This window comes from Chiloscyllium plagiosum, chromosome 30, assembly GCF_004010195.1.
Source record: "Chiloscyllium plagiosum isolate BGI_BamShark_2017 chromosome 30, ASM401019v2, whole genome shotgun sequence".
Classification (NCBI taxonomy): Eukaryota; Metazoa; Chordata; class Chondrichthyes; order Orectolobiformes; family Hemiscylliidae; genus Chiloscyllium; species Chiloscyllium plagiosum.
Window position 1 is genome coordinate 37,502,164 of NC_057739.1, and position 15,540 is coordinate 37,517,703.

General features: G+C 42.0%; 1 protein-coding gene across 1 annotated transcript in view; it reads left to right on the top strand.

The window, feature by feature from the left end:
* Positions 1 to 15,540, top strand: part of LOC122564614 (hemicentin-1-like) — a 429,834-nt gene that overhangs the window by 343,223 nt on the left and 71,071 nt on the right. Inside the window, exons 79-82 of the mRNA XM_043719704.1 lie at positions 1,505 to 1,633; positions 1,818 to 2,087; positions 9,904 to 10,094; positions 13,017 to 13,230. Coding sequence (XP_043575639.1) covers positions 1,505 to 1,633; positions 1,818 to 2,087; positions 9,904 to 10,094; positions 13,017 to 13,230 — 804 coding nt within the window. The remainder of the gene's footprint in view (positions 1 to 1,504; positions 1,634 to 1,817; positions 2,088 to 9,903; positions 10,095 to 13,016; positions 13,231 to 15,540) is intronic.

Here is a 15,540-nt window from a genome sequence, read left to right on the forward strand (position 1 = left end):
TTACATGAATTTGGAAGCATTTCTGGATAGAGATAGAGGGACTCTTATCCTACATTTTAGCTGTGGTGTACCGGCAGGGAGCTGTTTGCCAAAAGGCTCTCAATTCAATAAAAATGTAAAGACAGAAAGAGATACCTATAAACTCGTTAATGACTCTCTGGCTTCCAAGACCCTGTCAAAAAGACAGCCTTTTAATGTGAAATTCCCCTCATCATTGACACAATCAATTTTCAATTCCAATTCCTACAGTAACCTGTGGTTGGGAACAGATAGCAGTGGTGGGGAATGTCAAGCTGAGGGACAGGAATAAAGTTTTTACCTTTATTATGAATAACTTGAAATTAGCCATTGTGTGCATGTTTTACCTTCAGAGTATGCCTAGCCACAGCGTTATGGGGTGTAGGTCTTGTGATGTAGTGAGCAGCAATTTGCCTCTGAGCCAAAAGCTGTAGATTTGAGTCTCAGTGCAGGACCAAGGAAGGTGCATTTATAACACAGGCAACCATGTTGAATATCATCTAACAAATATAATAGCAGGTGGTAAAAGTAGGAGAGATTCTTGGCCAGTCATGTGATGGACAGATATTCGGAACCTTGACCTTCAATATTTGTATCTTTAGTTTACAATGTGCAAGTTACCAGGTGCTATAACACACCACCACTAGCATTATGAATGATGACAAGGAAAAAAGAACTGTGTATCCTTGAAATGGCATTCTAATATCAAGATTTCACATTGCATTACCAAGAAAGGAAGGGAAGACGAATGAAATGTTGGTCTTTATCCTGGTTCACTTTGAAATAAAAATGGGAAGGTCTTCCTAAAACTATCCAAGACACTACTCAGACCACACCTGGCATACTATGAACAATTTTAGTCCCTTTATCCAGGGAAACATACACTGACAGTTAGAGGCAGCCTAAAGAAGGTTCATTTGATTGATCTCAAATATGGAATGATTTGCTTGAGGAGAAATTGAGTAGATTGAGCTCATATTCATCAAGTTTAGAAAAAGAGACATATAAGATTCTTATGGGCCTTGACAGGATAGTTGCGGAGAAGTTGGTTCCCTTGTAGGAGAGTCTAGGTCCAGTGGGCATAACTTCAAAGGAAAGGATCATTCATTTAAGACAGAGGTGAGGAGCATTTTCCCTCTCTGAGGGTAGTCAGTCTGTAGAGTTCTTTACTGTGGAGGATTATTAAAGCTGGGCTGTGAAGAATATTCAAGGCTGAAATAGATTTTTAATCAGTAAGGGAATCGTGAGTTATGGATATAAGACAAAAAAGTTCCGGATTATTCAATCAGTTGAGGTGTCATTGAATGGCAGAGCAGACTTAATGTGCCGAATGATCTTCTGCTGTAAGTCTCATAGTCTTATGTTGAATGATTATTTTCTGAAGAAGAGAGATGAATTCTCTTTATTATATCCACATTTGACTATGCTGATCATCTACCACTGTGCATGACCCAAGGTTTTGACTGATCATTAGTTTCTGTCTTAGGTTATCTCTTACTGGCTAATGGAGCACTGGAGATCACCAGAGCCACAGAGGAGTATTCAGGGAATTACATGTGTATTGCCCAAAATCCAGCTGGCACTGCTCTGGGCAAGACAAAACTGGTGGTCCAAGGTAAGGTTCTGATGAGAGTTAATGCTTTGCAATTAACAGTGTTAAAATCTTTGGTTTAACACATGTTTAGGGACTGTTTGATCTTCGAGACAACCAGGGATCAGACACAGACTGACTGATGTAAAATATAATCCACTTGTTATATCATGAATGGTGAAACATTTTTTTTTCACTTTTTACTCAGTTCCCCCAATTATCAAAGCTCACAGCAGGGAATATAAAGCCACCATTGATCATCCTGCAACTTTACCATGCGAGGCAGAGGGGCACCCACAACCAGAGGTAACATGGGTAAAAGATGGCCGCACCATTGCTAACCAGATGCGCCTGCAAACATTTGCAAATGGATCCCTACAGATTCTACCGATCAAGCTTGCGGATGCAGGATGGTACACATGTGTTGCCAGGAACAAGGCAGGGGTGGTCAGCCTGGACATGATTCTTCTGGTGCAGGGTGAGATTGGTACCATCACTTGTGCATTTATATAACACTGTTAATGTAGTAAAATGTGCTGTTAAAACAATTTTCAATACCCAGTTAATGCTGTGGAGTGATTTGAGTCACCTAGTGGCAATTTTTGTGTTGTTCTCAAAACCTCCCAACAGCACTAATGCTTATGTCCTTCAGGGAAGGAAATCTGTCATCCTGACTTAATCTGGTCTACATGTGACTCCAGACTCACGGCTATGTGGTTGACTGTCAATTGCCCTCTGAAATGATCTAGTAAGCCAGTCAGTTGTATCAATCACTACAAAGTCTCAAAGAGGAAATGAAACCAGATGGACCATCTGGCATTGATCTACACACCAGAACAAACAATGGCAGAAATAGTCCTTTCAACTCTGCAAAATCCTCCTCACTAACATTTGGGAGCTAGTGCCAAAATTGGAAGAGCTGTCTCACAGACACAGTCATACTCACAGAATCATACCTTCAAATCAATGTCCCAGACACCACCATCACCATCTTTGGATTTGTAGTGTCCCACTGGCAGGCCAGACCCAGCAGTAGTGGTATAGTGGTGTACAATCAGGAGGAAGTTGACCTGGGATTCCTCAACGTTCACTGTGAACCCCATGGAGTCTTATGGCTTCAGGTTAAACATGGGCAAGGAAATCCCCTGATGATTATCATGGACCGTTCTCCCTCAGCTGATAAATCAATACTCCTCCACAACAAATGGGATAATTCAGCAGGACTGATAGCATCAGCGGACCAAAAACAGTGTTTATGTTTCGGGTCCAGTATTCTGAATTCCTGAACAGTAATTTCTATGTTTCTGATTTCCAGCATTCAAGGTTCTTTGTTTTTTATGTTCAGTATTCCTCCATGTTGAAACATTGAAAGGAAAACTGAGGGTGGCAAGGATGCAAAATCAACTCTGGGTGGGGAATTTCCATGTCCACCATTAAGAGTGCCTCAGCAGCATCTCTACATATTGAGCTGATTGGGTCCTAAAGGATGGAGCTGCCGGGCAAGGTCTGCAGCAGGTGGCGAGGGAACCAACAAGAGGGAAAAGCATACTTGACCTCATCCTTACAAATCTTCCAGCTGCAGCTGCACCACAGCACAGTCCTTGTGGAGATAAAGTCCCACCTTCACATTGAGAATAATCTCCATCCTAGTGTGTGGCACTACCACCATGCTAAACGGGACAGACTTCGAACACATCTAGCAACTCAAAACTGGTTATCCATGAGGTGCTGTGGGCCATCAGCAGCAGCACAATCTGAAACCTCATTGTCCATCAAATCCCCACTCACCTATTGCCATCAAGCAAAAGGATCAATGTAAAGTACAGGGGAGCATGCCAGAAGCAGCACCAGGTATACCTAAAAATGAGGTGTGAAGCTACCAAACAGCATTATTGTACTTGCATGTCAAAAGTATAAACAGCAAGTGATAAACACTGCTAATCAATCCCACAACCAAACGATGAGATCTAAGCTCTGCAGCCCTACCACATCCAATCATAAACAATTAGTGGGTGGCACGGTAACACAGCGCAAGAGACCCGGGTTCAATCCCCGCCTCAGGCAACTGACTGTGTGGAGTTTGCACGTTCTCCCCGTGTCTGTGTGAGTTTCGTCCGGGTGCTCCGGTTTCCTCCCACAGTCCAAAGATGTGCAGGTCAGGTGAATTGGCCATGCTAAATTGCCCATAGTGTTAGGTAAGGGGTAAACGTAGGGGTATGGGTGGGTTGCGTTTTGGCGGGTCGGTGTGGACTTGTTGGGCCGAAGGGCCTGTTTCCACACTGTAATGTAATCTAATCTAATCAGTTCACTGGAGGAGGAGGAGGCTCCACAAATATACCCACATTCAATAATGGAAGAGTCCAACACTGCTGCCTCACAGTGCCAGAGACCCAGGTTCAATTCCTGCCTCAGGCGACTGTCTGTGTGGAGTTTGCACATTCTCCCCGTGTCTGGGTGGGTTTCCTCCGGGTGCTCCGGTTTCCTCCCACAGTCCAAAAATGTGCAGGTTAGGTGAATTGGCCATGCTAAATTGCCTGTAGTGTTAGGTGAAGGGGTAAATGTAGGGGAATGGGCCTGGGTGGGTTGCGCTTCGGCGGGTTGGTGTGGACTTGTTGGGCCGAAGGGGCTGTTTCCACACTGCAAGTAATCTAATCTCTAATCTAATCAGTGCAAAATATGAGGCTGAAACATTCAAGTAATCTTCAGCCAGGAGTCCTGAGTGGATAATCCATTACGACTTCCTCCAATGGTCCCCAGCATCGCAGATACCAGTCTTCAGCCAATTTGATTGGCTCCACGTGATATTAAGAAACAGTTGGGGACACTGGATACTGCAAAGATTGTTGGCCCTGACAACATTCTGGCAACAGTACTGAAGACTTGTGCTCCAAAATTTGCCGTTCCCCTAGCCAATTCTTCCAGTACAGGTGCAACACTGACATCTACGTGACAATGTGGAAAATTGCCTAGGTATGTCCTGTGCACAAAAAGCAGGATATCCAACCCGGCCAATTACCACACCATCAACTAATCTAAATCATCAATAAAGTGATGGAAGGTATCATCAGCCGTGCTATCAAGCAGCACCTAGTTAGCAATAATCTACTCACAGACATTCGGTTTAGGTTCCACTAGGGATTCTCAGCTCCTGACCTCACTACAGCCTTGATACAAACATGGACAAAATAGCTGAATTCCAGAGGTGAGGTGAGAGTGACAACTCTTGATATCTAGGTTGCATTTGACTGAATGTAGCATCAAGGAGCCCTAGCAAAACTGGAATTAATGGGTATCAGGGGCAAGCAGTCTGTGGTTGGACTCATACCTGGCACATAGGAAGATGTTTGTTGTTATTGGAGGTCAGTCATCAATGATAGCTTCGCTGGAGTTCCTCAGGGAAGTGGCCTAGACCCAACCATCTTTAGCTGCTTCATCAGTGACCTTCTCTCCATCATAAGGTCAGAAGTGAGAATATACATTGATGATTGCACGATGTTCAGCACCAGTTATGACTTCTCAGATACTGAAGCAGTCCATGTTCAAATGGAAGAAGATCTGGACAATATCCAGGCTTGAGCTGACAACTGAGTAACATTCATGCCACATAAATACCAGGCAAGGACCATCTAAAATCTAACCACATCCTTTGACATTCAGTTGTGTTACCATCACTGAATCCCCCAGTATCAATATCCTTAGGGGTAGTATTGATCAGAAACTGAACTGGACTCACCACATAAACTCAGTGTATAAAAGAGCAAGTCAGATGCTCAGAATACTGCTGCACATAACTCACCTCTTGACTCCCCAAAACCTGTCCATCATCTACAAGGCAGAAGTCGGTAGTTCCAAATGGCGCAGAAGCATGGCGACTCTTTGCAAACTCTCTACAGTAGATCTTATTCTTACATATTCTACAATCGTTGTGCACATTGTGTTATATGATCTGCCTGTACTGCATGTAAAACAAAACTTGTCACATACCTAGGTACATGTAACAATAATAAATCAAATCAAAAGTCAGGAGCATGATAGAGTACTCCCCTTAGCAAGTTTTGAGAAGATTTGTAGCTCAGGTTGAGGTTCTGGATGTAGGTTTGCTCGCTGAGCTGCAAGGTTCATTTCCAGACGTTTCGTCACCCTACTAGGTAACATCTTCAGTGGGCTTCAGATGAAGCATCTGGAAATGAAACTTCTAGCTCAGCGAGCAAACCTACATCCAGAATACTCCCCACTTGCCTGGATGGGTGCAGCTCAAACAGCACTCAAGAGGCTGGACACTATCTAAGACAAGGCAAAAGTAAGGACTGCAGATGCTGGAAACTAGAGTCAAGGTTAGAGTGGTGCTGGAAAAGCACAGCAGGTCAGGCAGCATCCGAGGAGCAGGAAAATCGACGTTTCGGGCAAAAGCCCTTCATCATTCTTGATGAAGGACTTTTGCCCGAAATGTCGATTTTCCTGATCTTTGGATGCTGCCTGACCTGCTGTGCTTTTCCAGCACCACTCTAATCTAGACTATCTAAGACAAAGCAACCGCTTAATTGGCACCACATCCACAAGCATCCATTGGCTCCACCATCAACACTCAGTTGCAGCAGTGTGTCCTATCTCCAAGATGCATTGCAGGAATTCATCAAAGATCCCTGGACAGCACCTTTCAAACTCACAACCACTTCCATCTAGAAGGACAAGGGCAGCAGATACATAGGAACACCACCACCTTCAAGTTCTTCTCCTAGCGACTCACTATCCTGACTTGAAAATATATTGCCACTTCATCATGGTCATATTCCCTCCCTATCCTTCCCAATCCTCCTGGTGTTGTGGGTCACTACAGCAGTTCAAGAAGGTAGCCCACCACCACCATCTCCAGGGCAACTAGGGGCAGGCAATAAATGCTGGCCCACCAGCAAAGCCAGCGTCCAATGAATGAATTAAACAAAAATCTCTTTGGTGAACATTTCAAAATAAAACAAAAGAAATAGCTTGCATTTATGGAGCTCCTTTCATAATGTCAGCAATTCCTCAAGTGTATCACAGCCAATCAACAGTGTAAGGAAATGCCGCCCCCAATTTGCACACAATAAGATTCTGCAAAATACAATTTGCCAATGCCCCAATCTTCTGTTTGTTCGCAGCCAACACCATAACAATGTTCACTATAAACTGCATGGTTGCACAGCTACTTAGACGGTCCATGCACACTGTTTGGTGTGCAGATGAATTCACTTCTGGTTCCAGCAGTCGCTGTTGCACAAAGGCTTCAGAAGTCCACATAGCAGCAGGAAAAATTAGAGGAAACATGGGTTGCAGACTGAATAATAACCAGGCCATCAGGGAGAATTTCCCAGACGTTCTTCACATTGTGTCTATGGGATCGTTTGCACCTCAAAAAGCAATGGCCCCTCAGTTTAATGTCTCATCCAGAATGTTTCAGTCCTTCAGTACTGCACAGGAACGTCAATACTCAGTGCCCCAGCCAATGAAGGCAAGCATGCCAGATATCTTCTTTGCCACCTTATCCATTTGCATTGCCCCTTTCGGGGAGCTATGGACTTGCACCCCACAACTGACGTCCCAAGATGAAATTTATCCAGTTTAAACTCCATCTGCCATATTTCCACCCAACTGTCCAACCAATATATATTCTGCTGTATCCTTTGACAACTTTCCTTACTATCCACAACTCTACCATTTTTGTGTCCAGCAAACTTACTAATCATACATTCTCATATATATATATTAGGTCCCCACACTGATCGTTACAGAACACCATAGGTCACAGACCTCCGATTAGAAAACATCACTCCACAACTACTCTCTGTCTCTAAGGCCAACCAAATTTTGTATCCAACTTATCAACTTACTGTGGATCCCATGTGACTTAATCTTCTGAACCATCCTATCGTGAGGGACCTTGTCAAATATGTTAGTAAAGTCCATGTAGACAACATCCACTGCCCTATCCTCATCAGTCATTTTTGCCACTTCCTGAAAAAGCTGTCACTTTTTGAGACAAGACCTCCTCTGCACAAAACAAGCTGACTTCCCTAATAACTCCATTATTTTCCAAATGCATGCAAATCCTGTCCATAAGAATCTTTTCCAATAATTTCCCTACCACTGATGTAAGGCTCACCGGCCTATAATATACTGGGTTATCCCTGTTATCCTTCTTAAGCAGTGATTGCTCTTCAGTCTCAGGTGGGACTTGAACCTGGAATTTCTGGCTTGGAAGTGGAGACACTACTACTGCACAACAAGAACCCAGAATGTTATTTTTTTTCTCCACAGCAGTGATTATTTATGAGAAAACATAATGCAAGGCTAGCAACTGAGTCATGAATGACACTGCCTGAAATGTTGTTCATTATTTTCAAGGCTATAGACCACCATCTGGCACACCTTCATTACTAATTAAATTCTGTGTCAGACAGTGCCCAGTTGAGTACAAGAGATACAAGCATCTAGAGATCATGTGGGTCATTGAGCCTGCTCTGCCATTCAGTGCAAAATGGCTGATCTTGAATTTCAATTTCACTTTCCCACCTACTACCATATCCCCACTACCCTAAGAGACCAAAAAGCTGTCTCCCAGACTTACATGTAGTTAGTGATGGAGCATCCATAACCTTCTATCTTAGAAACTTCTAAAAACGTCCAACTTTTTTAGTGAAGACTTTTGCCCTTTTGCAGTTCTAAATGATTGGCCCCTTATCCTGAGAACATATTTTAGACTCCTGACCAGCAGAAGCAATCTCTCAGTGTCTACCCTTTCATAATTCTATACGGTTCAATTAGATCACCTCTCAGTCTTTTAAAGTCCCTGAGAATCCTGTCCCAATTTACATAGCCTTTCATTATATATCAACCCCTGCATCTCAAGGACTAAGCTAGTGAACCTTTTCTGTATTGCTTCAAATGCCAGTATATCCTTCTTTAAATTTGGAGACCAAAACTGCATGCAGGATTCCAGGTGTTCACCAGTCACAGAGACTTACGGACCTACTGTGTTATTATAGTATTTTATTTGCCAGTTTCTTCCTTTACTTCTTCCTATGATGCACTGACCTCTCTCTGGGTCGATCTGAGATATTGTACTTAGGGTCAATTCTTCAGATCTCCTTTCTCCTCCTCGTGGGAAACTAGGTCTTCAATTGGCCCATGTGAAATAGTGGTTGGGTAACAAGTTCTATTTCTGTCCTATGGCCCTGTTGGTATTTCAGTTCCATACTGATGGAATGCACCGGTGGCACAGTGGCGCAGTGGTTAGCACTGCCATCTTACAGCACCAAGGATCTGGGTACGATTCCAGCCTTGAGCAACTGTCTGTGTGTAGTTTGCATAATTCTCCCTGTGTCTCAGTGGGTTTCCTCCCACAGTCCAAAGATGTGCAGGTTAGGTGAATAGCCATGGTTATAGTAGGGTTACATGGATAAGATAAGGGATGGGTCCGGGAGGGATGCTTTTCAAAGGGTTAATATGGACTTGATGGGCTGAATGGACTGCTTCCATGCTACAGGGATTCCATAAATTGTTATCCCCTTCAACACTGGATGAAGGTCATCCTTTGATATTAATAAGAGCAGAGAATTCTGCTAAAAATAACTATTAGTGATTTCTGCTCATGGTCTTGACAACATGCCTCCTTCAACTAATGCGACCAGGACAAAAACCTGGACATCATCTTGTGGAATTTTGCTTTGCGCAAAATAAATGGCATATTCATCATAACATCAGTGCCCATGCTTCAAAATGGAATATGCACTTTGAGATGTCCTGAGAATATGAAATTACAATATAAATACACAGATTATTTCTCTGCACTGCTTGACACTTTCAAAGAGTGACCACATGTATGATGGCAAAGATTCAGTGAGTGGACTGAAATTTGCCAGTTGGTGTATAATGTGAGATTGTCCAATAAATGTGAGGTTGTGCAATAGAAGATGGAAAAGTAGAACATTACTTAAGTGGAGAGAGACTACAGAATACCACAATACTGAGGGGGTCTAGTTCCTAGTGCATGCATTACCATGCAAGTCCTTTGAATTATTTTCCACAGAGACCAATGGAGATTGAATATATTCAGGGCTTTAGATAAGTTTTTGATTGATAAGAGAGTTAAGAGAAAGGCAAGGAAGTGCTATTAAACACACAGTTCAACCATGACTTATTGACTGTGGAGCGACTTCAACAGGCGACTCTAGTTTCTATTTCTAACATTCTTATGGATCTCCCAAATATGGGAGAACAAAACGGATTCTGTTTCACAATGTTCCCTTTCCTTGCAGTTCCACCATCAATTGTAATTGGTCAGTCGGAATTGTCAGTGTTGGAGGATTCGCAGGCTCTTTTGCCCTGTGTAACTCAGGGATCACCGGCACCTGTGGTATACTGGGAGAAGGATGGTGTTGCAGTGCCAGATGTTTCAGGAAAATTCACTGCATTGCAGTCTGGAGAACTGATTGTGGAAAATACAACGGTAAGGAACTGTTCATTTCTTACTTGTAACTTTCAAAAAAGGTGTCAAGCCTACTCTCATAGTCACTTTGGATGTTTCTTTTCTTGTGTGCTTTTTTTTGAGGTTTCTGGCGAATTTGGGAATACAGTTCCATGGATTTAGGCAACAGCAGTGAATTTACTTGCCTTTCCTGAGAGACTTCCTAGACCACCTTTATTCCACAGTCACTCATATGAGATCAATTAATAAACTAAGAGTAAAACTTTGTCTCTTTCAGGGCCTTCTATTAACTATAGCTCAGTGATGACACTGTTGCCTCAGAGTTGTATTGTGTGTTGCAGTCTCACTCCAGACACTTTGCACAAAAAGCAGGTTGATGATCCAGGACCACTGAAGGAGCTTATAGAGATGCTATGTTTGTTGAGATGTTGAGTTGAATCCATCCCTGCCCTCTTAGATGCAAGTGAAGAATCAGGGCTATTATTCCCAGTGACTTGGCGAGTATTTATCACTAAAGTAACGTCATTAAGAACAAATGATCTTCTCAGTTTCACATCACTGTTTGTGGAAGTGTGCTATGTGTATAAGCGTACATTACAACAGTGACCACACTTCACTTAAGACCTTTGGAACAATTGAGTTCATTGATTGAATGAGCACCATGCCAACTGTCAAAACTATTAGCTATTCTACTAGGAAACCCTTGCTTACTTCCCCTTTAACAGTTATTTTTCTTTTCTGTCCTATTTAATCGGTCTCCTTGTACCAAAATCTTAAAGGTGGGAGAAAGCAGCCAACATGCCTGCTGCCCTGAAGTTCATCCCTTCCTTGAAAATAAGGCACCACCTATTTGTCATGGACAGTAACAGGTGACATCCTGTTAGTGTTTTGCCAACCCTGTGCCAATGCTATCATTTAGAGTTGAAATATCAGATTGTTGGATCTGCTTCTTCCAGTTCAGCCATTGATCATACAGAGACCAATGTACTATTTTTTTAAAAATCATATTTCACACTAGTTGTTAGTATCAGAGGACCTCATATTCTGTTACTGCAGGTCAGATGTCTTGGAGTTTAGCATGGACAGGAGTGTTACATCACTCGCTTATACTTAAGGAGCAGTGGCAAACAAGAAAGTGTTTTTGGTTCAAGAAGCTTCTCTGCAGATTGGAAATCTGTTGTTTTTGTTTTAAGGCTGTTTGCTGCCAATGCAACAGAGGCACATTCACCAGTCCACACAATCACAGACCCTGTGACATCACTGCCAGTGATGATGCAGGTAGTTGCCTGCATCAAAGAGCAATGTTTTGGATGCCTGTCGTTTGCTGCCAGACTCCCAACCCCTACCTCATTTGTTATGCAGCTTGCTATTCTGCTTATATCCCACTTCCTGTCTCTCTGCTGCACTTCTCATTGCCCTGCTCCCAACTCTTGAAACTTTGCTGCCTCACTACAGTCTCACCTGCTGCCCCATTCCCTGAACAAACCAGCAAGCCAGGCAATGTTACAGACAACTTAGAGAAGCAGAGAACAGCATAAGTTGACAGGCAGAAACAATGAATAGGCAATAATCATATCAACAATGCCAATTTTCTATTCCAATAAGTTGGCAGGAGATAATGTTACTTAAATATGATACAGAAATATACATGTGTGATATCTGAATGGTCATATTTCAAACATTTTATACTCTAGGTTTATGTTGATTGGGTGAGTGCCAAAGAGTGGCAGATTAATACTGGGAAGTGGAATACCTCTAGGTTCATTTGTGATCTGGAGGCACTTGTTTCTGAAATGCTCTTCAGCATTGAAGCAGGCTAGGGTACAGATTACAGTGATAGTGCATTGTCTACTATTTTCAACTCAAAAACCATTTCCTTCTGTTGTATACATTTGTAACATAAATTAGTTTCAGTACCAAGCCTCACCAGCTCAGAGATAGTAGAGGAGTAAAACTTTCCACACCCAACAATTTGCCTTAATCCCAGTGCAGATGCATTTACTCGAATAGAGGGATATTTCTATTTCTGGTATCAATCGGGTAACTTACTCAGTTTTGAGGTGCTAATCTCTCAAAACCAGTTCTCTTGGCCAGGCCATGTTGTTCATATGCCTAACACCAGACTTAGAAAATCATAAAGTCCTAGAGCACGGAAGACCCATTGCTCCAACTAGTCCATGATGACAAAGTTTCCCAAGCTAAACTCATCCCACCTGCCTACGTTCACTAAATATCTCTCCAAACCTTTCTTATTTGTGTACCTATCCAAATGGTTAAGATGATGTTTACCACACTTGCCTTATTGCTCAGTCCATTGAGTGTAGGAATTGGTACGTAATGTTCAGGTTGTAAAGGACATTGGTGAGGCCACTGTGTACTGTGGTCTCCTTGCTTTAGGAAGGATATTATTAAATTATTACCATTAATTTCTAAAGCAAATACTCTACTCTGAGTCCAGTCTGGCAGAAAACTCACAGGAGGCCAGCAGGAATGCTTTAGGAATGTCCTCAAAGCCTTGAAGCAGTGAAATATCATTGCTGATTAATAAGAAACCTTGATTTGTACCAAGCAAAATGGAGAAAGTTTATGCAGGAAACCAACAAACTCATCAAGAGACTTCATTGGGAGCACACAGAGACAAAATCAGGATAACAGAGAATGCACAAGTCTCCAGACAACCCATCCATTCAACTCTTCATGCACCACTTGCCTCACCTGTAGCAGAGTCTGCACATTATGCATTGGCCTTAACAGCTATTTCAGAATGCATGGAATGGGGTGGAAGTAAGTTAATCACGATCTCCAGGGATTGCTGAAGAAGAGAAAAAGAATTTCTTGTTTCTTACATTAGCCCATTTAGAGCTTGTCAGTTCAGCATTGGACAATGCTGTGCCCACACCAAGACAGCTGAGAATGGTTAACTTCCTCTCTTTATTCCCACAGCCAGAGGATGCCGGTGTCTACACCTGCACAGCAGTGAGTGCAGCCGGGAAGGCCAGCCATGATATCCGCCTGTTTGTAAGTGTTCAACCAGCATTCACGGAACTCCCTGCAGATGTGTCTCTGCACAAAGGGGAAAGGCTTTTATTGACATGTGCTGCAAAGGGCCTTCCAATTCCACTCATCAGCTGGAATTTCAATAACAAACCTATAACAGGTATGTAAATAAACAAAGAAGACTGTGTTATTTCCTGGAATTTATACTTTGTAAAGAAGCAACATCATAGAAATTTACAAATTATTTGCAATCTTTCATTTTACCAGTTTAGTCTGACACTTTACACGAGGTGCTGACAGTTTGGTTACTGTATGTCCTCATTCAAATAGCTATTCCTCATAAAAGTCAATACAAAGTGCAATAAGCCATTTGACAACAGAAGAATCACAGACTGTTTAAGTCCTCTCCTCAGCTCTAGGTAAATTTTCTTAGAAGAGATCTCTGGAAAACTTGCAGTAAGCATAACCCTGCCCAATATCTGTACTCCCTTACCCAAGTACTGTCAAGACTCAAAGCATACAAGCTGCTTCTCAACTTCTCCTAACTGTTAACAAGCTGCTGAGAATCAATAACCCCATGTAAACTGGGAATCCAGTGTGTAGACATTTTAATAATTTATTTGAACCATTTGCAAAACTGATTTCATCATTGCATGACTTGAATGTGTCATCATGGAAACAGTGGAGAACTTGTCTGAATTTCCCTAAAATACATAAATAAAGATCAAGAAGAAGTCTTGATTTTAAAATTCTCATCCTGTTTTCAATTCTGTCCAAGACCTTGTTCCTCCCTATTTTTTAAATCTCCAACAACCCTCCAACCTTTCAAGATGTCTGTGCTGATCTGATTCCAGCCTGTGGTGCAGCCTGATCTTAACTATTCTGCTGTTGGTGGGCATGCATTCAGTTATCATGACCCTCAGTTCTGGTATTCCCTTCCTACATCCTCTTTAAATTGCTCTTTAAAACCTACCTCTTTGAACAGGTTTTGTTATTTGGTCAATATATCTCTATATGTGGTGTCAGCATCAACTTTTGTTTTATATTGCACCTGTGAATTGATTCAGGATATTTGACATATTAAACTTGCTACATAAATACATTATTGATGACTCACCAAGCAGTGGGCTGTGCCTGCGAAACTGTATTCCGTTATAAATACCTTTAGGTGAGGGAAATTAGGGTGAGTGGAGGAAAATAAAGTGCCCACCCATAAACACACATTTACAGAGAGGTATTTCTGGGGCCAGTTACTAGATGCCAGAGTTTGGTTTAATCCCAGTACTGGCTGAGGTAATTTTTTTGGGTCCTGTCTCCTTGTCAGTAGTAAGGTTATGACATATTGAACACAGTGGTTTTCTTTGTACTTTTCTGATTTCTTTTATCTTTATTGCAAAGCTGAATCATACACTAGTATCACTATTTGCTTTAGATTAAAGTTTAAATGGAACAACATAAATCCAAAGTAAATACATTCTAAGATTCCAAAGAGGTCTTATTGTTGGAAAATGGAACTTGTCTCCCTTCTGTTAAAACTCTGGTATTCATTTGAGACATAGGTTTTAGAAATGTTGGGTTAAAGATCTGGGTTAGGTCAATGGCACTTCTCTGTTCAGATTGTATTAACCAGGTTAATTAATAACAAGGCTATTGTATTCTATGTATTGTGGTATACAGGAGGGTTACTATTTCATACAGACCCAGACATTCATCTTGCTGTGACAACTGTCTTTTTATTGAAAATTTAACATATTTTTACAAGTTTACAAATAAAAAAAAACCCAAGTATAAACATTGATATACAATTAAATCTTAAATAAATAATAACCAAAATTTGTCAAACAAAAAAAAGATACCTAGAGAAAAAAAACAAAACTCAACTAACTACTAATCTAACCTACAACTAACCAGAGTGTATAATTAAGTCTCTTACATTATTCAAAGAAGAGAAAAAAAACCCAACAGATAACACACAAATTGGGTAGTGAGATATATGATCGGAATGTTTTAACATCAAATCGTAACAAAACCCGTATTCATGTGGGATTCCTCTCCCAAGGGGCCCCGGATCAGCCAGGTTCGCCATCTCAATTAATAAAAGTCCTTGTTAGGATGGCCGAAATATCTGTATTTATGTAATTCAAGAAGGGCTGCCATATTTTATGGAATAATGCAGTCTGTTTGCAAAACCTGCACCCACACCTCCTCCTTCACCTCCATCCAAGGTCCTAAAGGAGCCTTCCACATCCATCAAAGCTTTACCTGCACATCCACCAATACCATTTATTGTATCCGTTGCTCCCGATGCGGTCTCCTCTACATTGGGGAGACTGGACGCCTCCTAGCAGAGCGCTTTAGGGAACATCTCCGGGACACCCGCACCAATCAACCAAACCGCCCCGTGGCTCAACATTTCAACTCCCCCTCCCACTCTGCCGAGGACATGGAGGTCCTGGGCCTCCTTCACCAC